Source organism: Equus asinus, chromosome 13 (assembly GCF_041296235.1).
Source record: "Equus asinus isolate D_3611 breed Donkey chromosome 13, EquAss-T2T_v2, whole genome shotgun sequence".
NCBI classification, from domain to species: Eukaryota; Metazoa; Chordata; class Mammalia; order Perissodactyla; family Equidae; genus Equus; species Equus asinus.
The window spans coordinates 37,067,930-37,092,828 of NC_091802.1; the positions used below are offsets into that span (position 1 = coordinate 37,067,930).

Consider the following 24,899-nt stretch of genomic DNA (forward strand, 5'->3'; position numbering starts at 1 on the left):
TGAGAAATTTTAAAGGTAGGCCATGTGATGTTCTGGTTAAGAATGTAGCTCTGCAGACAACTGCCTGCGTTCAAGTCTTGCTTCTGCCACCTCCTAGCTGTGTGAGCTTGGACAAACGACATACCACTCTGTGCCTCATTTTTCTCATCGGTAAAGTGGGGGGAATTCATAGATTATAGGGTTGATGTGAGAATGAAGAGTGGAGCCTTTTAAAACACCGTTTGCACACAGCAGGTGCTCCATCCATGTGAGTGACCAGGAAAGAGATTTGTTCAGCCCTGGTCGCTAAGTCCCAGCACAAGGCCTCAGACCCAAAGGCCCTACAACAGATCTTGCAGGATTGTCTGAATGGGGACACTCCTGGTGGTCTCCACTAAGCCCACCTGCAACTGTCACCAGATCCCTGAGGGACCTTTGCCTTCTTCAGACAGAGAAGTGCAGACCTGGACATCTGGGGCTGACTGCCATTTGCTACACAGCATTCTTGGGCAAGCCACTTTCTTAATGTCCCCAAGCTTCTCCTTTTTCACTTGTAAAAATGAGAAGAGTAAAACCCCATCTGCCAGGGTTATTGTGGGGATTACACACCCAGTCGGTGCTCTGAACACAATCCTTCCCCAGGTGGAGTGTAGGGACCAACTGTGCAATCTGCCCCCTGCCCGCCCCTGCCCCTCCCTCTCACCCCTGCCCCTCCCACCACCAGGTCACATTCCTGGACTCACTGGCTCTAACCTGAAAACCTTGGGCAAGAGTCACACCCTCTTTGTGAAGACCAGCTGGAGCGCTCCATCCCTGGGTGCCTGAGTCAGGGTTCAGCAGAGACTCCTGTCCCTGTCACCTCAGATGACTTCTGTCCCCACGAGCTCTCTGCCAGAATGACAGAACTGAGTGTGAAGGTGAACCCCAGGGGAGGAGAGGAAATCTGTGTGCTGGGCAGAGGCCTCAACCTGCTGGGCTAGGATGCGGGTGGGGTGGGGGTGGGAGGTGGGGTTCCCCTTCTTTCTGTCCCCATCTTTAGGCACATGGCTGATCACCCAACTTGCTTACTCACTGGCACGATGAGAGGAGAAAGTTTAAAGAGAGATAGGCTTGTGTCCTGCAAATCTTAGTGTAGGGGAAATGAGGAGTTTCTCCATTTGTCGCACAATGGCGCTCCTGTGTGCCTTGGTGTTCCCATCGCTGGAAGGCAGAGCTGGGCGGTAAGAACTCGCTGTAGGCAGCGACGACATCGTCTGCCCACCCCTCCCCCACCCCCACCACTGAATTTGGAAACAAGGTTGAAAGGGTCACTAATTGCATCAAAGGGTAAGGATTTGAATATAGTGCCTCCTGGGGGCGTGGGGCCCTGGGCAAGTCTTTGATCCCTCTGAGTCTCAATTTCCCTGTTGTAAAATGGGCATAATACTGGAGTGACCCAGGCGGTGTGAAGGTTAAATGAGGGAACACAAATGCAGCACAAAGGTGGAGCTGAACCCAGCAGGGGACTTGTTTCATTCAACAGAAAACATCTAAGGCCTACTGTGTGTCAGGGTCTATATGCTAGAGACTAAGGGGACGTTAATAAATAAGATCACCATGGTCTCCGCCTTCAAGTTGCTTACAGGAGAGGAGGGGTGGCAGACACCGAATGAGAGGGACGGTGTAGGGTAATGGTTAAGGCGAGCAGGTTGGAAGCCCAGCTCTACCATTTACCAGCTGGGTGACCCTGGGCTAGCTCAACTCTTTGTGCCTTGATTTCCTGACGGTAAAATGAGCCATGCCCACTGCAGAGGGTGGTGAGGATTACATGAATTGACACCTGGAAAAGTATTTACAGCAACTACTGATGTGGATTAAGGCTGCCCCGGGTAGAGAAGCCCAAGGTGACCTGGCCTACATGCCCAACTATATGACCCGGTGGATTTTTATAGTATGAATTAGGGCTGCCCCAGGGAGAGAAGCCCAGGGCATCCTCGCCTACATGCCGATCTATATGACCAGATTCGTATCTAAAGTTATATGACCACACAATAACCAGACCCCATCTGCACTGAAATCATTTAATGACTTTTTACATCATCTTTTCTTTTTCCAGTAAAAATAAGTCACGTACCCGTGCCTTATAAAATTAGCCCTGACCCTCAACTCAGGGCAGCAGCAGCAGCTCTTCACTGCCCATGGGTCCTGTCCCTATGCAGCAACTCTTTACTGCCCATGGGTCCTGTCCCCATGCTATCCCGTACTATTCTCTAAATAATAGAGCACCACTGCCAGACCTTGAGAGTCCGAGAAATCTTTCTTTCGACTCTTTGGCTCGCCGACCCCGCATCACTACTGTGTGCTCTGGCAGCACGCATGTGATCAGTGTAATAAAAGGAGCTTGCGGATATGTAACAGGGCAAGAGATGATGTGGGGGCTGAGCTTGCCCAGCAAATGGGGCGGGCACGTTCCTGAGGAGGGAGGTCCGGAGCAGAGAGCAGGGTGTGCTGGAGAGTGGGAAGAAAGGGTGAGGAGTGAAGGCAGGGCTGTGGGATGAAGGGGGGCAGCGAGCCCGTTTCAGGAGCTGGGGCGCTGGGAGTTACTTGTCAGTAAGGGTTTTAAGGAGCAGGTTTGCAGCTTTAAAGCGTTGGTTCCCCTGTGCACATGTGGAAACACGGCACACATTTGTCGTGTCTATTAATGCCCTCCTAGCCCCCAGCACAGAGATGAGGGTAGTTCCTTGCTGACCCTGGCTCCCTCTCTGGTTTCCAGCCCCATCAGCTTCCAGATCACTCAGGGCCTTGAAATTCGCTGGCTCTCTTCGAGGAGTGGAGCACGGGGAGACCAAGGGAGGACCGAAGTTCGACCCAGGCCTGGGGGCACCTCCGTTCTCCCCACCCACACAGCCCCTTTGTGACCCCATGAGTCCAGTGTGCCTTTCTTTCTCCTCCCCACCAGGCTGGGAGGGCAGAAAGGGAGGAGGGGAGTGTGGCTGGGAACGGACTCCTAGGAAGCAGAGGAGAAAGTGGGTTTTTTATTTACAACCCCACTTGCAAAGGGGCAAACTGTTGGGCGGTCGCCCAACCCTGTTGACAGAGTAGGGGAGTGGGAGAGTCCCTTTCCCGGCCGGCAGTCCTCTGTAACCTGTAACGGGCGGGGGTGGGGGTGGGGGGCCGGGGAGTGTCCCAAGGGCAGGGCGGGGCGGGGCGCTGTGGCTCCGCCTGGAGGGCAGAGGGCACACAGGGGAGAGAAACAGAGGAACTGCCCTTCCTGGGCTGGGTCAACCGGTGCTTACCACCTGGCTCAGGAGCCAAGAACGGAACGAGGGGCTGGAGGTGGGGGTGCATTTCTGCAAATCTCAGAGATCAGAGCCCTGAAGGCGGCGGTTGAGAAAGTCCACAGCCCTGGCACTTCCAGGTGTGTGGGCGGGGACTTCTGGAGAGCCCCGCAGCCGCCCTAAGGCAGGTGCCCCCACCACGCTCCTCTGAAGGGGTGCGCCCCCTCTCCGCCCTCCTACCCTCTCCCGTTGCGTCCCATCCCACCTTCGCGGGCGCTCCGGGAGTCTCCGGGGCAGCCGGGAGGCGTGGCCCGCGGGCGGCCCGCCCCTTTGATGTGCGCCGGCGCCGCCGTGATTGGACAGTCGCTTGTGACGTGCGGGGACTGCGGAGGGCCCGGGTGCTGCGGCTGCCGCAGCGCTAGCCGCGGCTCCGGCTCCGGCTCCGGCTCCCGGGCATTTAAAGGGGACGCGGCGGCGGCCCGGGGGGATGGGGGGCAGGCGGAGAGGACGGCCCAGACGCACATCATCCACGGCCCCTTGGGACTGGAGGGACTCGTGAGCCGGAGCCCAGAAATACGGGGGTGGCTAAGACACCGCGTCCCCCCCAATTCCCGTAAGCACCCCTAGCTCCATCCTGCGCCCAAATACCTCAGCTAGCCCCTTTTCCCACTCTTTGCAATCCAAACTCAGCCGGGGCAGACCTCGGCCGCCGCCGCTCCCCACGTGAGTCCTGGGCTCTCCGAGGTAGGGGAGGGCTGGGGTCCCAGTGTGGGGTGGGGGCTGTGTGGAGTTTGAGGGCGCTCCTTCACGCGTGTGTCAGCGGGGGCGTCCCTGGAGCGGAGGAATGAGTCCCCCTTCTTTCCCCTATCCAGGAAGGTGGTGCCCGGGTATCTCTCCCTCCCCGTACTCGGACAAATCGAAGGAATCTGTGCCTCCTTGCTCCCTGCCACCCACGAGTCCCCTGGGCTCCCCTCGGCTCCCCGAGCTGCGCACCCCCCGCCCCGCATTGGAGCGAAGCTCCCGCCAGCTGGGGGTGTGCCAGAGAGCCTGCTTTCCAGCCACCTCTAAAAATATCTCTCCCCCAACTCCACCGGCAGCTGCCACCTCCCTGCCCAGTGAGGATCCCCTCCCGGCTTGTTCACCCAGGCAGGGCGAGCCCCGAGGTGACTCCTGGTCCCAGCTTCCTCGCTGGCCCCATAACTGCGGGTCATCGCCACCAGCTAGTCAGGACAGCAAGCTCACAGCCTAAGGGAGTCTCCAGGGCAATAGAGGAAGCTCTGGCTGCGATTTTCCCAAGAGGCACCAGAGACCCCTGAGTTCTAAATATGATTCTGATGCTGTGTGACCCCCAGGATATTAGCTTGACCTCTCTGGGCCTCTGCTTTTCCTATCTGCTGCTGGCAGTCGTGAGCAGGGAAGAGACCACGGTGAAGTTTGGGAGTGCTATCTCAGGGAGGGAGAGAATTCCAGCTGAGTGGCTGAATCTGATTTCTAGTGATTGATACAAGGAGACTTGGTCTTGGGTAGACAGCTTGTTCCTGTGGTATCTCTGGGGTCCTCTCCCCCATCCCCATCCTGCACATTTCCGGTGGAAAACTGTTTCCAAACCGTCTCAAGGGCTCCATCCATTAAGAGGGGAATTTCAAACTTAGGGCTGATGCCAAAGAGAGGCCCGTTTCCCTCCCCCATCCCCAGGGGACCCTCCCAGCCCATTCCCATAGATGTCATCTAGGAGCTTTTGTGTAAAAGGCAGGAGGATGCAGGGAGGAATTCGTGATCCTGTGTGGGGTCAGGGAGGCAGGCGCCACTTTTAGATGGGACTGGACTAGAATAGGGACTGCCTGCCGCCCCTAAGCAACCCGCTCTCCCCTCTGCTCTATCCTGTGCGAGAAGCTCGGAGATCCTGTCCCCCTTTTCTCTGAGGGACTCTTTCTGGTGACCACAAAAGGATTTGATCACTCAGGACAAAGCTGCCAGAGGTGAGTAACCTTTCTGAATGTCACAGGGGCCAGATTCCCACGGGACCCCGGGTCCCTCTGACTATACTGTAAGGGTGGGGTGTCACAGCATGGCCTTCTCAGGTTCCAGGGGAAGAAACTCACTCAGGATGCCTGGCTCTCTGCTCTGGGGACTGAAAGAAACAAGGGCAACTCACCAAACAATAAATGTTTAACTGATTTCCCTAAATACTATTGTTAGATGAAAAAAAAACATAACTTATGTGTTTTGCTATGAGAAATGGGAAGTTTTGAGCATGATATTGCAATAGAATATTCCACCAAATAAAAGAAAGACAAAGAAACAAGGGCAAAACAAGGAAGCTTGCTCTCCGGGTGGCGCCAGAGGCCCTGTGCATCTTTGCATCTGACCCTCGCTGTGCCCCGTGCCCGGCACGTGTCCGTCCTGTTTGCTTTTACAGCGGGAGGGGCATCCCCTGACCTTTCTCCTGAGACTCACCTGGCCCAGGGCGGACGTGTGATATTAGCCAGGACTCTGGAAGGCTGGAACTGCCTCCAGATGGGGCCTGGGGATAGCCCTCCCACCCTCCAAAACATGCCATTCCCGCGTCCCATGCCTCGCTCCCCTTCGCTCCCACCTTCTCCTGGACGTGTCTCTCCTCTCCCTTTTTGCCCACTGCCCCGTTCAGCTTTGGCCACCTCCCCCAATTCCTAGATTAAAAATTCTTAGCGCAAAGGCTGAGACCCACATCCCATCCTTACCACAGGGTTTAATGCACGGGTGGTCTGAGTGGGGAGGGAGGGGGTAATTCGAGATGGAAGGTGAGAGAGGCCCTCCCACAGGCCCTCCGACCTGTGCCCTGCTCCTGGGATGTCCCAGTCTCTGTCTTGGGGGCAGTAGCTTCCCTCTGCTGTCCTGGGATGCTCTGGGGAGAGTGTCACCTTGAGAAAGTCAGAGGGGTTTCCAGTGTCACCTGCTGTCACCACCAGAGGGCAGCAGCCAGCCAGACCTTTGCTCCTTTCCCTGGTCTAGTCTCCTGGCTCTTTCCAGAACTGTCCCAGCTGCCTCAGGTCTCTGTGTCACCCCAGGGTGGAGGGTGGGGTGTGTGTAGGGAGGCACTAGGGGCTGTAGGTGTGTCCTTTGTAGTTGGTGAAGGCCCACAAAGCCAAACCTGTCCCCAAAGCCACACAGCAAAGTCGGGCAGAAATTTCACCCTGACTCTCCTGTCTGACTCCTGGGCCCCGGAAAGCACCAGGGAGGCCAGTCCCGGATCACCTGTGGTGCCCAGGGGTCCTGGCCCCCCAGCTGGGGTACAGTGAGCCTGGTCATCTGCCTCTTCCCTTTTGAGGGCAGAGGGCAGGCAAGGCTGTGGCCAGGTGTTCATGAACCCGGCTCTGCCTCCCTGAGCCCTTCTCATCTGCTGCATTCATGGGACTGTGGCGGGCACTGAGAGAATATGAAAGAAGGTGATCTGTAAACTGTGAGGTACCGCATACAAGAAAGGGGAAGTGGTCATACTGGAGAAAAAAGCTCTGGTCTCAGACTCTGAGATCTGGTTTTGAGATCTGTCTCTGCCACTTACAGTGGGTGACCTTTGAGCAAGTCGGTGTCCCTCTCTGGGTCTCCATCAATATCATCCCTAACCTCTCCAGCATTGTAGGGGGTTGTAAGAGGATGCCTAGCAAGGGCTTTGTGGTCTGTAAGTGCTATGCCTGTTTGAGGGGTTGTTTTTACGGAGCCCCTGGGAGTGGCTCCTGGGGCTCAGCAGAGGGGATGGGGCCAGGTGGGCATTAGTAGTGGAAACAGAGCCAGATGACTGGGCACCCTCACACGGACCTTGTGTGGTTGTCAGGAGCTCTGGACGACGCCTGGAGGCCAACGGAGTCCCTACAGGTGCTGCTCAGGGTGATGCACCGACAATGAGTGGGTGTTTTCCAGTTGCTGGCCTCCGATGCCTGTCTAGGGTAAGTGGGGCCCTCCAGGGGTCTCTTAGGATGAGGCCTCAGCCCCTACATTCCCATCCCGGAGTGGGAAGAGCCCTGCTGAGCCCCTTTTAGGCTTTCCCTCCCCTCTACTGGGCCTCCACTAATCCCTGGAAGCTTCCTTCCCAGGCGTGGGGTCCTGATACTTTACATCCTCAACTCCAGTGGTGCTGGGCCACTGAGACACCCAGATGGACGTTGGTGAGAGCAGAGAGCGTCTCTAGGGTTGAGGTCAAAGGGATGGTTCTATTAGCGAGGCAGATAGCCAGGTTCAAATCCCAGCTCTGAAATGAGGAGCTTGGACTTCTGTCTCACAAGATGTGCTCGGCCATAAACATCACAGGAATATTAGAGAGGGAGTTAGGAAGAAAGCAGAAAGAAGAGTGGTTCCATCTCAGATCATTGGGGTGGGAGGCTGGGAGGGAGAAAGGCAGTGTGATGGATATGCTGAAGGTGGACCTGATCTGCTCACTCTGCCCCTCTGTCCCCTACAGCTGCTGTCAGGCAAAGGTGGGAGGGACAGGCTGCCGAGGGATTCTGCTGTCTCCATTTGCTTGCCTTTCTTCGTGCCCTCACACTTGCCCTGTTGTCCCCCGTCCTCTCCCATGGCCCCCATCAACATGACTCTGGCCCAAGATCTACACTTCCTGGAGCTCCCCACCCCCACTCCGTCTTCCTGTCCAGTCTGTCTCTGCGCTCCCCTAGCATGACTTCCTCCTAGCCCCCTCCTTCCCCACTGCTGCCTCATGTCTGCATGTCTACACTACCTGCTCCCTCCTCCCCTGCCTTTTCAGCCACTGCTGCTCTCTTTCCTCTTTCTTACCTGTCTCCCAGGTATGTCGCCGCCTGGTGCGGGAGGCTCCTACCTTCCCAAGCCCCACTGCTTCTCCTGCTGCCCGCCTGCTTCGGACTCTGGCAGAAACCCCACCCGCTGACACAGGGAATTGGCAAGTGACTAGTGATGACCTGTCAGCACAGGGTCCTAAAACTCCCCAGAGAAGCTGTATCCCATCCCTAGACCCCTGCCCAGTGCCATCTGGCTAGAAGCAGCTCCCAGAGAGCCTTCCTGAGTCTTGTGTGGTCAATTCACTTACCTGGTTATTCCAAGAGCTAAAATCCAGTTGTCTGGCCAGGACAGACACCCAGGCACCTAACTCTCCAGGCCCAGCCCTTAGCTCCTATCCAGGCCTGAGGACCCGGCACTCATCGTCCACATGTCTTGGACGGTGCCAACAAGACTTCCCTGGAGCCTGGCTTCTTATTGTCCACCACAGTCCCACCTGCCATCAGCTCGGCCTGGTCCAGAGGGTAATGAGGAGGCTGCTCCGGTTGGGTGAATGGGTGTTTCCCTTGACTATGTTAGGGAAGAAGGGAGTGGAGAGCTCCCTCCACCCTCCCGGTAGCTACACCAACAACAGGAGTCACTAGAAGTCTCTAGCACAGTCTAGTCCAGAAACCTCCCCGAAGGGGTGACCCCTTGGAAGCTGCTTTTCCCCATTTTTAAGCTGACCCTTGTTAAGCCCCAATGGCCCCAGATGAGGGTAGCAGAAACAGGTGCCAAGGATGCCCTTCTGAGTTCGGAAGGAGGATGGTCCTCTGAGGATAAACTCCAACGCAGTTAACTAAGAGGTGCCGAGAAGGGAGGTCAGGGAGGGGGATCGGGGGCAGGGGCGGCAGGGAAGGCTGGGCGGGGGGCGGCGGCGGCCTTGGCTACTCCGCCTAGGTTAACCAGCTTTGGGTCCTCCTCAGGTCTTGGACGTGCCAGCGCCTCTGGCCGTGGCCCGCTAACCAGCCTCTCCCGGGCCGGCTCCCGCCGCGCCCCCTCTCGCTTGCTCTCTCCTCCTCCTCCTGCTCTTCTCCTCCCTGCTCCCAGGACGGCGGGATGGCCGCGCAGGGCGCGCCGCGCTTCCTCCTGACCTTCGACTTCGACGAGACTATCGTGGACGAAAACAGCGACGACTCGATCGTGCGCGCCGCGCCGGGCCAGCGGCTGCCGGAGAGCCTGCGTGCCACCTACCGCGAGGGCTTCTACAACGAGTACATGCAGCGCGTCTTCAAGTACCTGGGCGAGCAGGGCGTGCGGCCGCGGGACCTGCGCGCCATCTACGAGGCCATCCCCCTGTCGCCAGGCATGGGCGACCTGCTGCAGTTTGTGGCCAAGCAGGGCGCCAGCTTCGAGGTTATTCTCATCTCCGATGCCAACACCTTCGGCGTGGAGAGCGCGCTGCGCGCCGCCGGCCACCACGGCCTGTTCCGCCGCATCTTCAGCAACCCGGCGGGGCCCGACGCGCGGGGGCTACTGACGCTGCGGCCCTTCCACACGCACAGCTGCGCGCGCTGCCCCGCCAACATGTGCAAGCACAAGGTGCTCAGCGACTACCTGCGCGAGCGGGCCCACGACGGCGTGCACTTCGAGCGCCTTTTCTACGTGGGCGACGGCGCCAATGACTTCTGCCCCACGGGGCTGCTGGCGGGCGGCGACGTGGCCTTCCCGCGCCGCGGGTACCCCATGCACCGCCTTATCCAGGAGGCGCAGAAGGCCGAGCCCAGCTCTTTCCGCGCCACTGTGGTGCCCTGGGAAACGGCCGCCGACGTGCGCGTGCATCTGCAGCAGGTGCTGAAGACGTCCTGAGGACGGCGGCCTGCGGGGGGCGCCCGGGCGGGGAAGGGGCGAGGAGGGGGGAGATCGGGAAAGACAAACCTAGTTTTTTTAATTCCCTTTTCCCTTTCGCTTCGGTGTGTCCCTCTGGGAATTTCTGGAATTCCGGGCTTGTCCATTTGGGGGCTGGGGGCGGGAGTTCGGACAGCCCCTATCTATGCAGTTAACCCAGTTCGGCTGCCCCGCCCAGTTCCTCTGCAAAACAATTATTCTGGAGTCTGGCCCCACCGGGGAGGTGCGCATACCGGGGAAGGCAGCAGTGTTTCTAAAAACCTTGTCCTCCAAACTGGGAGGACTGGGTTCCCTGGGAGGGGAGAGAAGAAACGTCTCCCGCTGCTTTAACCGCTGCCTCGGGCCGTGTAACCTCCCCTCTTCCAGATCCCGAAATCCTCCCGGCTGCACCCGGCTCCCCGCCCAAGGCCCCAGGCCTAGATCCTGCTTCACCTACCGCGACCCCACCCTCTATCCCTTTTCTTCTTGCCTCTCTTCCCCCACCCACCCCGCCAGCATCCCCAAAGGAAAAAAAGCCAGAGGGAACAGTCGCCTCCTGGTGGTGGAACGAGGTAGCACACTGTCCGGCCAGCAAGGGACCTCGCAGCGTGCGACAGTGTCTCCTCGCACCCCAGCCTCGTCTATGCAGCAAGAGACCAGGGATTTTACCAAAGTCGCCTCGCGGGCTGGGCCCTCTGCGCCCCCCACCTCCGCGGTGGGTCAGAAGGCCTTGATATTTTAAAGCAGAGCCAGCAAAACCCAAGCCCCTCCTCCCTCTTTGATGTTTTAGAGCTATAAAGGAGGTGAAGGGGGAAGAGGTGACTGAGATCTCTCGCGCCGCAGTCTAAGGGGTGAGGGTGAGGTGGTCTCTGCTCTCAGAGAGCCCCACTTAAGTGAGGGAGTTAGTCCCCACTCTTGGAGAGTGCCCGGCTTCAGGAACCAAGACTGAACACATAACACACAGCAGGCAACAGGCAAAAGAACAAGGTGCAGTCAGTCATTGCTGAGGGGCATCAGAGGTCTAGTGCAGAGGGCACTTAATGAGGACCGAAGAGATGGGAGAGACACTGCTGCTAGTGGCAGGCAGAGGGTGGCTCCGTAATTAGCAGGAGCCTTAGAACTGGGATGCCTTTCAATCCCTCCTCTCTGCCCCCTAGCCCTGCAGGGCAATTATCAAGAGGGTCAGAGTTTTATTCAAAGCTGGCACTTGCAGCTGGAGACCCCGCCCTGCACAGAGTAGGGGGTCCTCTGTGGACAAGGTCACCAAACTCCTTGGCTTTCAGTTCTTTCCTGTCTGGAGCAGGCCTCTGGGTACCTCCTCTCTCTCCCCAGGACCCCTTCCCACCGCAGTAGGGGGAAGGAGCGGACACAGCTCACAGCCCAAGAGGCGGGCAGACCTAGTCCAGCCTTGATCTTGGAGCTGGCTTTGGCCTGGGGCTCCAGAGGCTGCTCAGGGCAGAACCTGGGTTAGCAGCCCAGAGAGCCCCAGGCTGTCAGCAGCTGGGCTCCACATAGTTCCCCGGGAAGAATCCAGTCCCCTCTGAGCTGACACCCTCACACCAGCCATCGGAGTAGCGGCGGGTGACGCAGATGATGGTTCCCTCAGAGAAGGAGAGCTCGTTGTCCTTCTGGCGGGTGTATGGGTACAGTGTCACCACTGCAGGACAGGAGGAGAGGCTGCTGTGAGATGTTCGTCCTGCCCCATCGTAGGGATGCAGGGGCCCGCATACTGGACTCTAGCGAGCATCTAGGGGAGAAGGCTGCAGGGAGTGGGGCAGGCGGTCCTTCTCCCAAGCCCTGGGACCCCTCCCCAATTCACTTAATATCTACCAGGCCAGTGGCTCTCAACTTGCTCATTTCATGAGAAAATATGTGCGGGGGTGGGGGGCTGAATGCCTCTAGGGTAGAAGAGTAGGGAGAACCCTGGTGCCCTTCATTCCCAGGAGTCAGGTACCTTTCTCCAAGTATGTAGCAGGGACCCAGCTGGGCTCTTCCCGTTCAAAGCCTGGTGGGGGTGGAGGCAGCAGCCCCAACTCATCTACATCCAGAGGTGGAGGAGGGGGCAGATCCAGGGGCAGGGGCAGCTCTGGGGATGGGAGGGAAGCAGAGGGGCTGTGAGTGGGACACAGGGAACCCCTCCACCAGCCCCAGGAAACTTGACTGTTCAAGAGCAGGGCCCCAGGCTCTCCCCATGTTATGTAATCTTCCTCCAGCCCTGCCCATCCTGGTCCTCCCACAATGCCTCTGACAAGTAGCAGGTGTTCAGTAAACACTAAAACGTTGAACAGTGTAAGTCAGACACTGCCACTTAGCTGGGTGACCCTTGGGCAAGTCACTGAATTTAACCTCTCAGCCTTAGCTTCCTCCTCTGTTAAATGGGAGTGTGAAGATCCTCTTAGGGTGTTAAGTTTAAGTGAGAAAACGGATGAGAAGCTTCAAATCCAGGGCCTGGTATAAAGCAGGTGCCAAGTTATGTTAGTTCCTCTGCCGGCTTCCTCTCCTTTCTCTCCCATGACCTCTCCCGTGGACAAGCCTTTCATAGACGTGGGTCCGATTAGATCCAAGAGGGGTGGGGTGGGGAGGAGTATGGGGAGGTAAGAAAGGCTGAGCTAGGAGGAGAGGGCGGAGCTCCTTACCTGGCGGGGGCAGGGGCAGTTCCTCCAGCGGAGGGGGCAGCAGGAAGATGTCAGAGGCAGCTGGTGGAGGAGGTGGGGCCGTGGAGCTGGGGAGAGGTGGGGGTGGGGGTGCTGCCTGCCCCTTGGTCGTGGAGACCCCACCGACACCTTCGGCGCTGCTGAAGACCAGAGAAAGCGGGGCTCAGCTAGGTTGGAGGACAACATCCCTAATTCAGCATCCCCCAACTGGCCCCGCCCCTGTGATCCGGAGTCCCCTCAACCCTAGTAGTCACCATGACAATTGGCAGGAGGCCCCTCTCAACCCCTCCCCTCGCCACCCCACACTTGGACTTGGGCTCACCCGGCCGAAGCCAGAGAAGAAGCAGATGAGGCGGCTGAGAGTTTGCCATCGGGCAACACCGGGAGCTGCACGGGCTCCGGAACCCGCGGCGGTCTCCTGGGGGGCGGGGGGGTGGGGTGCGGGGTGTCGTCAGGCAGGAGGAAGGCTTCTGGGCAGCAGGGGTCGGGTGCGGGGAGGGGGCAGCTGGTGTAAGAGGAAGTTTGGCGCCCGCGTTGAGGGGGTGGGGGAGTCGAGTTTCGGGACGGAGTAGGGCTGCTTTGGATCGCGGTGGGGTCTCACCCCAGGGTGGCAGAGGCGGGTGTGGCAGGCGCCTTGATGCTCTTTCGAGACAGGGTCCCAGTCCGCGACAGCTGCGTGCTCAGATCCTGAGGGGGAGCAGGGGCGGGGCTGACGTCTATGGGGGCCCCCCCAATAGCCCCCCTCATCCCAGAGAGGAAATGGGGGAGGGGCGGACAAGAACTGGGAGGGGGAGGGCGGGCACAGCAAGTTCCCACTTCCACTTCCCAGCCCCCTCTCCCACCCCACCCCACCTCACCCCACTCCACCCCACCCCCTCTTGCCGCGCCTGGGCCCTGGGGCCTGGGCCTCAAATCTGCCCGGAAACCTCGGAGCACAGACACGGTCTGCAGGCCACTTCCTCTGCATAGCCTCAGTGGCTGAGTGGGCTCAGCATCCCCACCCCGCTTCTCAAGCTTCTCAGTGCCCAGCTTGGTGGTCACTAATCTGATTAGACCCCAACCCCAGCGCAGGCTGAGGAGGGAGTGGGGGAAAGGAGAGGACCGCGGTGCTTAGAAATGTCCCACCTGTCCTTGCAGGCCTGTGGAACTGACTCTGGGAGTTCAGGACAGAGAGGAGCAGAACATTTAGAGTAGAGTGTAGAAATGACCAGGTGCAAACCCCCAGGCGGGACAGCACCTCTGTCACTGATGGGGTTGCCCAAGAGTGGGTTCAGGGGGAATGGTGTTCCCTGTTCACTATACTTCACTAGGGACAAGCGGGACCTGAGCTGAAGCATAAAGAATTTAAGTTGGACAATAGGAAGAACTTACTGGTGGGGAGGCCTGGTGACTGAAGGAGGGAGTGTAGTGCCCCCTTTTTGGGGAGATGGTATGCTGAAGATATCAGAGGGTCATTCAGATACAGGAGAGCTTCAGTCTAATCTGAAATGTTGCAGTGTGAGGACAGGAATTGACAAAATGGGATCCAGTGTGTGTGTCTCTGTGTGTGTGCATCTTCTCTCACCTCTCAGAGGGAGGTGGGCTGAGGATAGAATGCCAGAGTTATGCTCCCCTCTCTTCGCTATGTCCCCTTGGGTGGCTGCATCCCCGCCCCTTCCCACCCAACAGGGGCTCTGGGGTGACTGTTCAGTGCTGTGACCTCAAACCTCCAGACAGAGGAAGTCGCTGTTCTCATGTGGCTGGGGAGCCATTCTCATGCACACCCCCACATCCTCCCTTCCCTCTCTTCCCCTCACACTCACGCCTAGCACCCGCAGGGCGGGGGTGTTCAAATGTCACTCAGCAGATTGTCTGAGTACAGGGTAAAGGCCAGTTATTAGGGTGGGGGAGAGGGTCATGAGGACTTTTAAGGAGGAGGAGGGGCTCCTCCCATAAGGAGGACCTGGAGAGTAAGGGAGACTTAGGGTGATGGCCTCAGGGAGTGAGGAAAGAAAGGGGCTGCAGGTTAGGACAAGAAAATGGATGTGGAAGAGAAGTGGGGAGCTGGACAGAAGGGAGCCATGAGGCAGAAGAGGGCGCGTTGTGGAGAAGGGAGGGGCTCATCTCTGTACCTTGATCCCATGGCCAATGTCATCCAGGCAGCCGAAGTTGAGGGGTCTCCTGTAGTAGGGCGTGAGGGGAGGTAGGCTCTCAGGGGGGATGACTTTCTGGCCGGGGGGCAGCCTCTGGACAGCGGCTAAGGTGCCGATCTCCCTTCGGGCCACCTTCTCCATATGCATGTTCACCATCTGGATGACAGGGTTTGGGGTAACAGTGGGGCAGCCTCTGTACAGCACCCTTCCCCTCAAGGGAGGAAGAGGACAGAGACTTTGGGGTGGGGACAGGGACCCTGGGAGGCAGTGAGGTCTAGACAAAGAGTGAGTTCTGTCCCCAAGGCCACACACGGCACTTGGGAAAAGAATTGCCAGGAGAGGATGGAACTACTTGGAGCAACTTCCTGGTGGAAGAAAATGAAGGTTATTATTAGCCGAGCAGGAACCAGAGGAAAAGAGAAAACACAGCATCCCGGGGGGGGGCTGGGAAGAGACTCAAGCACTCGGCTGGCTCGGAACAGAGCGGGTGACAGGGAGGTGGCTGGGATTCGTGGCTGGATCAGCTCTCTCTTTTGGGGGACAAATAAGTGAATTAACTTCCTCTTGTGATGTTCTGTGGAGAAACGTACAGCCTGGAGAGGGTGGGAACGCTGGCCTGCTGGGGCCAGAGGAAAAGACACACCCCACATTGAACACGTGGATGATGTGCAGGCCAGGCCCATGTGTAACTGGATCTGTGCATGTGGTTCATGGGGCGATTCCTCGGCCAAGGATCCAGGAAGGAAGGAGGAGGGTGTGTATGCTAAATGGGTGGGGGGCACTGTATGGTGATGGCAGTGCTTCCGGGGCTGAAGAGGACCTTGCCAAGCAAGCACTCTGGGTCTAGGGCATTTATGAAGTTACCGCCTGTGTTTAGCTGGGAACAGGATCCATGTGCCTCTTTCCTCTACTCTGCAGCCACAGTGATTGGTAGAACCTGCTTTCTGCCATGCTGGGTGGGATTCAGAGAAAGAAAAAGCTCTGCCTTCAGGGAGCTCCTAATCTGGTGGGGCAGCAAGGCCCAACACTGAGACATGGCCGCTGAGATACGAAGGCTCAAAATGCTTGGGAAGTGCCAAGCCTCTGTGTTGCACTCAGGCATCTGGAGAAAGGCGGGAAAGCACTTTTGCTAGAGAAAATATCCAAAGATATTTTCAGCTGGGGCTGAAGAGCTGGGAGCCGATGCAAGAAGCCTTCCCATGCCCCTTACCTGGCCCAGGGTGCTCACGCGGGCTTCCACCTGCCGCAGGCAGGCCGCCTGCAGGTCCAACATGCGCAGTGTGTGCCCGGCCAGGTTGCCCACCTGGTAGGCCACGCTTGCCAGGGCCTGGGTGGTAAAGGCCATCGTCTCCTCCAGTGCCTTCCGCTTGTCTGTGGCCTGAAATACACATAGCCCTGGTCTGAGGGCAGCATCTTCCACTGGGTCCCTGATTCGGTGGGTGGGATGGGAAAGGGTATAGGGAAAGTGGGGGCTAAACTGGCAGAAACAGCAACCCCTAGATGTTTGAGCTGGTTTCCATAGGCATGAGACTGTGGTAAGAAGGACTCCAGGGACATCAGGAAAGTGAATCTGCAGCTGTGGGAAATGGGTGCAAGGGGGGAAAGATACTCATCCTCGAGTAGTCAAGCTGAGGATTGACCCCAGCCCCCTCCTGAGGACCTTTTGGGGGCTAACAGGTGAAGAGTGGAAAGGAAAGAGGAAGGCAGTTCTGGTTGGAGGAGATATTCTCAAGCTTAAAAACCAACCAACTAACGGCAGGCCCCCATCTCAGAGCTTCTAACCAGGATTCCCTGGGAGTGAGCCCGGTGGATCTGTGCCTTTAAAAGCAACCCAGGTGACTCTGGTCCTCCTTGTTTAGCTCCAGTCTGCAGGTTGGTGGTGGGAACCAATGATCTGCTCCATTTTATAGATAAGGAAACTGAGGCCCAGCAGAGAGTGACTTCATTCATTCATTCCCTCCAGTAGCTTCCCAATACACTGAGAATGAGACACAAACTTCTAACCACGTCCGATATAGAGCCCCACAGGCTGGCTCTTGCTTTCGTCTTCACTTGAATCCCTTACCACACCCCCTCTCACTCACTGCCCTCCAGCCACATTAGCCATTGGGTTTCCGTTCCCGATCAAGCTAAGACTGTTTCTACCTCAGGGCCTTTGCACTTGCTGTACTTCTTTCTAGAATCTTTCTTATTATTAAGTCTCTGCTCCTCAGAGACACCTTCCCTTACCACCCTAAGATTCCTCCCAGCTCACTTCTGGATTGACTCTCTATCATGTTTAACTTGTTCTCTTTTCTTCATAGCACTTAGCACTATCAGAAATTATTTATCTATTTACTTTATTATCTATTCCCCCATCCCCACACACATACACTAAAATGTGAGTGCTGTGAGGGCAGGGAGCGGGTCTGTTTTATTCTATACCCTATCCTGGAATAGTGCCCAACACACAGACGATACTTAATAAATATGCATTTGGGAGTTAATTAACGGATTGAATGCGAACCCAAACACTTGCTGGGCATCTTCTTATTGCGTGCCAGGCACTGTGCCAGGTGCTGGCCAGAGTCACATTGCTGGTCAGTGGGGGAGGGGTGGGCAGGGAGTGGCTGAAGACTGAAGAGGTTTTTTTCAGTCCTGGATCAGCCTGTGGAGGCTGGGGCAGAACTCCTCTGGTCATTTGGTCCCTGAGGCAGCTTCCTCATCTCAGGTCAGGTCATGGAGTTGCTGCCCTCCAGCCTGTACCTTTCCAGGGGGGCAAGGGTGAGTCCAGGGCAAGTCTGGGCAAGGCCGGTGGACTGACCCGCAAGGCTGCCCCATGGGGTCTGCTCGCTAAGGGCCCTTGGGTGCTCCTCAGGGCCTGTCAGAGGAGAGCAGTCCTAGAGCCTATCAGAGCAGGCTGCTGAGAGACCTGGGGGCTCCAGTGTGGCCCGAGCCAGGCTGGAGCCCAAGGGCAGGCCCAGAACCTTCTAAGCAGCCCTTCCTGTATTTCTCTCCTCGGGTACACCTCCTGCCCGTCTGTTCCAACTGAGAGAGAGAGAGAGAGAGAGAGAGAAAGAGAGAGAGAGAGAGAGGGAGAGAGATGTTCATTTGCATGCAATTCACATTTCATCAGCAGAAAGCAACCCAGGGTGTTAAAACCAGAAAGGACAGCAGGTCTCCTTCAAGTTCAGCGTTCAAGACCTTCCTTTCATAGATGAGGAAACAAAGGCCCAACACAGAGCAGCGACTACTCCTCGGGTCTCTACCCAGATTTCTTAGCTGGCCTCTCCTGTACTGTCCCCTCCCTGGACTGGCATGTGGAATTGTCAGCCCAAACAGGAAAACTGTCTGCTTGGGTCCAGCTCTGGGAGGCTAGAGCCTGGAAGCCTACTGACCCCAGCTTTGGTCTTGGCCCAAAGTTACGTCTGGGGGGACAAGGGTCTGGTATCCGTTTGCATGCCTGCCTGCTTATTCATCATGCAAATTACCCCGTCTGTAAACTCGACGGACCCTGACCAAGAACTCTGCAGTTGACCCGGCCTGCCCTCCCCTTTTCCCCATGGGTTTCCTGACACCTGGTTGAGGTGGAGGGGGCTTGAGTGGGGGGACGGAGGACGTGGGAACAAGGCCTTGTCTAAGAGCAATTCTGAGAACTCATGCAAACCCCTCCTAGCCATTTGCTTCCCAGACAAAGATCCTCAGAGAAGCCCGGAGAGGTCCCTGGTTGTGTGGTCTAGCGGTTAGCATTCTGCATGAAGGAAGCAGGGGTCCAGGGATTCCAGTGTGGGTCAGGGCTTCCAACGCCCTGGGTGTTTCTGCTGGGGCTGCTTCGCCTTGCTAGAACTGACTTTTATTGTCCATGTGTCTTTCATCCTTCTGATGAATGATGATGACAATAATAATAATAATGGTACCAGCTGCCATTTATCCTGCCCTTCTTAAGGGGCAGGCACTGGGCTAAATGCTTTAATACATTATCACATTTAACCCATGTGACCCCCTTGGAGGAAGGGATAAGAATCAGAGAGGAAACTTGCCGCCGATTGTATAGTTGGTCGGTGGCAGAGTTGGAGATTGGGCTCAGGTCTTTGTGACCTCAAATCCTGTGTGCACACTGTGTGTGCAAATGAGGACCCATCCGGGCGGGAGTCCTTTGAGATGTGCAGAGGTTACTGAGGGAGAGAGAAGGACTGTTTCTGTCCTTGTCGACAGGAGGAGCATACCTTCCAGTGCCACAGGAGCGGGGCTGGTTTACCGTCCACCTTCCCTCTCATCTACAAGCTGGCTGCTCACATCTACCCAGATGGAAATTCTACCCAGGGCAGCACTTTCATCTAGAGGTGAAGGGGTGGGCTCTGGATTTAGAGTTACAGGTTCAAATCCAAGTTCTGCCACGAGACCTTTGGGAAGTGAACAAATGTTCCAGAACCTCAGCCTCCTGGTCCTCACCTCCCTGGACTGGGGTGCGGACTGGAGGAGGCAATGCGGGCGCCAGGCCTGCCCAGAGGAAGGCTGCAGAGCGTTCTCACTGTTCTTAGCACTGACTCTCTTTAATCTGCCGTGCTCCCATGAGCACTTGCTCCTTTTCTTCTTAGTTTTTTCAACACTCTCACTGAGCTGGGAGGTCCCTGTACCTCTTCTCACAGTTTGGTTAGAAGACGTTAGACAAATGAAGTTTTGCCCGAGGGATCCCAGGGTTAGCCTGTACAGGCTCTTAAGGGGCAGAGGAAACTGAGGACAGAGTGTGCAGATAAACTGTTTTCAAGTCATACAGCATGTGAGGGAGGCGGAAAGGTGGAGAAGAGAGAGCTCGGCTTCAGAGTCTGGGCTGATGCCCGGCTCTACCGTTTCCAAGCTGTGTGACCATAGATGAGCCACTTCACCTCCCTGTGCTGCTGTCTCCTCATCTCTGAAACAGGAATAATAATACTTGTCTTGCACGGTGGTCATGAGGATTAATGAAATAACAGAGGTGCCCGATCGTTGTAAGTTTCTATCACCCCTCTTCCCTTGACCCAGGAATCTACATTTGCAGTCCTGGGACAACCACACAATTTAGAAAACTGGTCTAAAATGCCAGTAGCCATCTTTTGCTGGTAGGCGGCTCCCAGCAGTCGTGTTGTCCATCCTGGTGCCTCCGTGTCAGATGCCGTCTCTTTACCGAGCCTGGTCTGACGTCTCTCTGCTCTCCCTCAAGGATCAGGGAAAGAACCCTCCCCTTGTCCATCTCAAGTTCGCTGTAGTGTTTGAAAGGTTCTTCTGAAGTCGCACCTAGAGCCAGCCTGAAAATGGAATGATGGCACCAGTGCTTGTGTGTGAGGACAAGTTTTGGGGCCTCTGGATTTGAGTGGGAGGCCAGGAGGGAGACGAACCTGGGGTGAGGCCTGATGACAGGACGGGGTGGAGCTGCCCACCTGGACATCTCTGAGGCCCTGGGAGAGAGAAGGTACACTGCAGGGGTTTGGGCAATGTGGGGTCAGGGTCAAGTCTGGGGGAACGGGGATGAAGCCAAGGCCTAGAGTGGGAGGCTTTCTCAGCCAAGGCCCAGGACAAGCACCTGTCAGGATGGCTCCCACGGCCCTGCCCTGGGGAAGGGCTCCGGGCCCCTCCAGGGGCTGGGGTGTGGGGGCCTGTGCCCGCTCTGCCTACCTGCACGTAGTTGTTCTCACAGTAGTCCGCAACTCGCAGCAGGGCGCTGTGGTTGCCCCGCAGGGCCTCCCGGCCTGTGGGGATCTCAAACTCTTGCAGCTGCTGCAGCTCCGCCATGGCCCGGCCTCTGCCCAGCTCCCCGGGGAGCCCGCTGGTTTTGCGCCTCACCCTGCCCTTGATTGGTCGCTCTGCCTTCCCTCCCTCTTGCCACTTTTGGTTTCCTCTGCGTGACAGACCCAAACCCCCTTGCAAAGGGCAGGCATGCTCGTTCTGGGACAAGAGGAAGTCAGTCCCTGCTCCCTGAGCCTGTGCCTCTCTGTGCCCTGCCCAGAGGAGGGGGAAGCCAGGGCCCCTTTGGGGGCCAGCCCCCCAACCCCTCCCAGCAGAGGAAACCAGGGTCGGGGCAGCTGTGATTGCTCCCTGGGCCCGGAGAGGAAACTGTTGGGGGGGTTGGGAGGGGAGACTGAGGAGGAAGGGGGCTGGCCTGCTCTGGGGGGCAGAGATGGATTTTCCACTCATGAAGGGGAGGAAAAGGCAGAGGGTGGGGGCTTCCTTGGGAAGCTCAGGGATGAGTCACCAAGGGACAGGGCAGTGGAGGGCGGAGAGGATATGGAGACCAGTCATGCTGGGGGGCTATAGGGTGTCGGCCCAGCAATAATGGGAAACAGCCGACATAGCGGCGAGAGGACTCAAGTTGGACACCAGAAAGATACAACCAGACATCCCCTGGGAAGTGTTACCAAGTCACTGGAGGGTTACGTGCCATGAAGATCTGGTGTACACGCTCTGTGCCTGATGGAGGCAGCACAAGATGGAATTGACCAAGTGTAGCGTGAGAGACTCAGATTAGACAACAGGAAGGACTTGGCTTTGAGAGTCACCACGTTCAAGTTCCGGATTAACTGGCTGGTGTTAGGAAGCAGCGGTGGAGAGAGCACTGAGCTGGCCCCAGGAGGTATGTGCTCTCTTTCCCGCATTAACAGGGGACTTGGGCTTGGTGACCTCTGGGGTCCTGCCCTGATATTAAGTTCTTAGGGCTCGCAGCTGCAAGTGGGACTTGGATCCTGGAGCAGGAGGAGTTGGGATGGACTCTGAGCCTCCTCTCTGCCCCTCCCACTGCCCAGTCGGTTATCCTAGAGGCAGGAGAAAAAGATTCCTCGCTGACCATATTGGCCCCTAACATCTGCTCCTCAGGAGGGTCCCCTTGTCATTGGCCAGGCATCAGCCTGAAAAGGAGCTCAGTATCTGTTGAACAGCACAGCCCTTGGGTGGTCCTGGGAGGAGACCAAGAGAAAGCTCTGGATGTGGGCCCTGTGCTCAGGGGCTGCTGAGGAAGACCCGTGCCCAGGGGTCAGAGGGAGGCATGGAGGCAAAGAAGCATGGACACGGGCATTAGGGGTGGCCATGGCCCCAAGTGCTGACTGGCCCAGCATCCTAAGTGAGAGCAATTTTATTGAATGCGTGAATCAAGACTGAGCTGGGAGAACCTTGTAAGGTGAAATTGTGGGGCTCCAACGGGGACACAGGCTTCTTGGGTGCGGGAAGTTAGAAGCTGGTCTAGGACTTGCCTCATTGGGAAGACCAGCCTCAGAGCAGGCTCAGATGTAGGGGAGGGGCAGCTTGGGAGAGCAGGCAGAGGCAGGGGAGCAGGTAGGGCTGGAGGGTGAGAAGTGGGGAAATAAGCTGTAAGCCAGGGGGTCCCTACAAGAGAGGGGCTGAGGCAGGGGGCAGGGTGTCTGGTCTGCGGGCAGTGAGGGCTTGGAGCCTCCGGCTGGTGGATGGGCTTAGACCCTTGAGCCTATGATCAGCTTAGGCCTCAGAGATTTGCGCTTCCAGACCATCTGCTTTATCCAAAGACTTTCAGCTGATGAGGAGCTGGGAGGCTCAAACAACATCTTGTCTGAGTCGGAGAGAAGTGACTTGAAGCGCACGCTCTTTCTTGGCAGGTGAGAGGGGCTGAGGTTGCACTGGGCTGGCATCTAGTCTTGGGATTATTGAGGTTAGGCACCGGCAGGCCTTCCTGATAACCCTGTAGCGATGATGATGATGAAGATGATGATAAATGTATTAAGTGTTCATTATGTGCCAGGCAGGGTATTAAAATATTTTATATGCATTTTCTTAGTACTTACAATAATCGTATGAGGTGAGCACTAGTATTACACCCATTTTGCAGATGGGGAAACTAAGACTCAAGGCCACACAGTGTGGAGGCAGCAGAGCCGGGGTCAGAACTGGAGGCTGGCAGGCTCCAGAGCCCTTCTCTTAACCGCTAGGATACACTCTCCCCTGATAGGTCCTGGAGTTTCCTGAAAACTTCTACCTGTCCATCATGTGCAACAATAACTTTGCTTCCCAAGTCTTCCTCACTGAAAGAGACTCCTTTTCTCTCCCTTCTGCGTGGGCTGACTCCCGTTTCCTCTGTAGACAGATCCTTATCCGGGGGCAAAGACTATGCCTCGCCCATCAGCCTAGACTCCTGAAGCGGGGGGTGCAGTGAATATATGGTGAACGGTGAGGGGCCTGAACTGCGGGACGTGGTGGGGAAGAGGGTAGAAGTTGAGGTGTGGAGGGTGCAGAGGAGGGAACTGGGGGAGCCCAGGGGATTCGCAATCCCAGCCATGGAATCCTTTCCAGGACCAGGTGTCTCCAGGGCAGGATGGCCCAGGACCTCAGTGAGAAGGAGCTGTTGAAGATGGAGGTGGAGCAGCTGAAGAAGGAAGTGAAGAACACTAGGGTTCCGGTGGGCCTCCTCTCCCCTTCCCTGGCCCTCTTCTCTATCCCTTCCTGTTCCTCACGGAGCCAGGACACGAGGAAGGAACAGATGGACAATGGCGTGGTAGGACCTCTCCAGGACAGTAGAAGGAGCAGGAGGTGTCTCTGGGATGGGGTAGGATGTGGGAAGAGGCCAGGGTCTGACCCCACTGAGGTGCACAGGAGAGAACCCGGGAGCTGGAGGGCTCTGTGTGTCCAGCCCTGTCTCTGGGCGGGGCCTGGCCAAGTGGCCCTTGGAGGTAAGAGTTGGGCCCTGTGGTTCTGGTCGAGGAACTGACATCCTTCTCCCACTTGCCTGTCCCTTTCATCTTTCTCCTCTCTGCCCCAAAGCCTGTTTTCTTGGGACTGACCAAGGCATGGATCCTGAGCAACAAACAAGAGCTAGAAGCATACTTTGCTTTCTCGCAGATTTCCAAGACAGGAAAGGAAATCAAGGAATATGTGGAGGCTGAAGCAGGAAATGACCCACTTCTCAAAGGCGTCCCTGAGGACAAGAATCCCTTCAAGGAGAAAGGCTCTTGTGTGATCAGCTGATGGTGCCGGTGGCCCTCACCTCAACGTCTGTCCCTCCTCAGCCCCAGTCCTCACCCGGCACCAACTGTCCCGGGACACCCAGCGAACCCAGGAATTTTCACCCTCTCTTAGTCACAGAATGAGTAAAGATACCTGACTGCGTTCATTGTGAATCCGTTCCCCAATCCCGCTTTCAACTCTTTTCTCCCATTGTCTCCTCCGCCTGCTGGGTCCGTGCTGACCACACTTGGAAACACTCTGAGCTTCCCCAGCTTAGCAGTTGGCCCCTGCTGTCGCGGGATCTGAGGTGCCTGCAATATTCTGAGACCCCAGAGGGCAGTCCTTAGGCAACATTCACCCCTCCTTACAACCCCGCCCATCCTTCCCCTCCACTCTCTTCCTAGGAACAAGCATTGCCATCAGAGTACTTTGGGTTGGGAGCCGGAGTTGGGGAATCCTTGCTCCCGTCTCATGTCCCACCCTGTGGTCCTCCTTCTAGTCATTTAGATCACCCCTGATGGCCTGATGACAAAAAGAGTTTGTAAAGACATGATGTCATGATTTATTTACTATTATTGAGGGTCTATTATGTGCTGGGCACTAAAGATTAAAGAGTGAGCAAGACTAACGTGGCTCCTATTTTCATGGAATTTAGCAGAGAAGACATGGAACAAAGAGTTTACGATTAGATCAGTGAGTGCTGCTATGGGGAAAGGAAAGTCAGGGGTGGTATAGGAGCACACAGCAGACAGACTTTGAGGGCCATGACCAAGGTCAGTGGTAACGGCTGCAGACCAGTGGGGGAGGGGCAGAAAGGGGAGTGGTAAGACATGGGGCTGGAGAGGGAGATAGGGTCAAGTCTTAAAGGACCTTCTGTGAGCTCAGTTAAGAACTTTCCTTTTCACCTCAGGGCAATAAGCTTCAGCCTGTGAATGTATTTAAGTAGCCGAGGGACAGGCTTTGATTAGCAGAAGAGAGGCTGGATCCTGGTCCGAGCCGGGAGTACAACGAAGATGGGAAGTGAGGGGCCAGCCTGGTGGTGCAGTGGTTAAGTTCGCACGTTCTGTTTTGGCGGCCCGGGGTTCCCTGGTTAGGATCCCGGGTGCGGACATGGCACCGCTTGGCACGCCATGCTGTGGTAGGCGTCCCACATATAAAGTAGAGGAAGATGGGCACGGATGTTAGCTCAGGGCCAGTCTTCTTCAGCAAAAAGAGGAGGATTTGCAGCAGATGTTAGCTCAGGACTTATCTTCCTGAAAAAAAAAAAAAGAAGAAGGGAACTGATTCCTGGGCCTTGATAGCAAGGTGATTACTATCTAAAGGAGCCACAGACAGACACTTGTGATACAATGTGTGCAGTGCAACCT

At 56.7% G+C, this 24,899-nt stretch overlaps 3 protein-coding genes across 15 annotated transcripts; 2 read left to right on the forward strand and 1 right to left on the reverse strand.

Annotated features, from left to right (window-relative positions):
- The first annotated feature begins 3,568 nt into the window (after positions 1 to 3,568).
- On the forward strand, positions 3,569 to 9,899 carry PHOSPHO1 (phosphoethanolamine/phosphocholine phosphatase 1). Of its 9 annotated transcripts, none has more exons than XM_044745316.2 (5): positions 3,633 to 3,849; positions 5,130 to 5,215; positions 7,048 to 7,159; positions 8,012 to 8,124; positions 8,927 to 9,899. In XM_044745316.2, exons 3-5 carry the CDS (start codon positions 7,115 to 7,117, stop codon positions 9,807 to 9,809), a joined length of 1,041 nt encoding a protein of 346 aa, XP_044601251.2. In that variant the 5' UTR covers positions 3,633 to 3,849; positions 5,130 to 5,215; positions 7,048 to 7,114; the 3' UTR covers positions 9,810 to 9,899. The 9 variants fall into 9 exon arrangements, with proteins under 9 accessions (XP_014689269.2, XP_070339161.1, XP_044601251.2 ...); XM_044745313.2 differs by having other exon boundaries at positions 3,720 to 3,980; XM_044745312.2 differs by having other exon boundaries at positions 3,752 to 3,959.
- Positions 9,900 to 10,803: 904 nt separating this feature from the next.
- Positions 10,804 to 20,695, reverse strand: ABI3 (ABI family member 3). Of its 2 annotated transcripts, none has more exons than XM_044745311.2 (8): positions 20,245 to 20,695; positions 15,824 to 15,991; positions 14,593 to 14,769; positions 13,083 to 13,168; positions 12,804 to 12,899; positions 12,464 to 12,618; positions 11,782 to 11,913; positions 10,804 to 11,484 (listed from the first exon to the last, which is right to left on the reverse strand). In XM_044745311.2, the coding sequence occupies exons 1-8, from the start codon at positions 20,359 to 20,361 to the stop codon at positions 11,321 to 11,323; spliced, it is 1,095 nt and encodes a 364-aa protein (XP_044601246.2). In that variant the 5' UTR covers positions 20,362 to 20,695; the 3' UTR covers positions 10,804 to 11,320. The 2 variants fall into 2 exon arrangements, with proteins under 2 accessions (XP_044601246.2, XP_044601245.2); XM_044745310.2 differs by having other exon boundaries at positions 12,464 to 12,621; positions 20,245 to 20,694.
- A 364-nt stretch (positions 20,696 to 21,059) lies between these two features.
- Positions 21,060 to 24,160, forward strand: GNGT2 (G protein subunit gamma transducin 2). Of its 4 annotated transcripts, XM_070483063.1 has the most exons (5): positions 21,060 to 21,199; positions 22,101 to 22,190; positions 22,672 to 22,758; positions 22,882 to 22,987; positions 23,428 to 24,160. In XM_070483063.1, the coding sequence occupies exons 4-5, from the start codon at positions 22,904 to 22,906 to the stop codon at positions 23,551 to 23,553; spliced, it is 210 nt and encodes a 69-aa protein (XP_070339164.1). In that variant the 5' UTR covers positions 21,060 to 21,199; positions 22,101 to 22,190; positions 22,672 to 22,758; positions 22,882 to 22,903; the 3' UTR covers positions 23,554 to 24,160. The 4 variants fall into 4 exon arrangements, with proteins under 4 accessions (XP_070339164.1, XP_070339163.1, XP_070339165.1 ...); XM_070483062.1 differs by lacking the exon at positions 22,672 to 22,758 and having other exon boundaries at positions 21,086 to 21,199; positions 22,081 to 22,190; XM_070483064.1 differs by lacking the exons at positions 22,101 to 22,190; positions 22,672 to 22,758 and having other exon boundaries at positions 21,176 to 21,199.
- Positions 24,161 to 24,899: the final 739 nt, after the last annotated feature.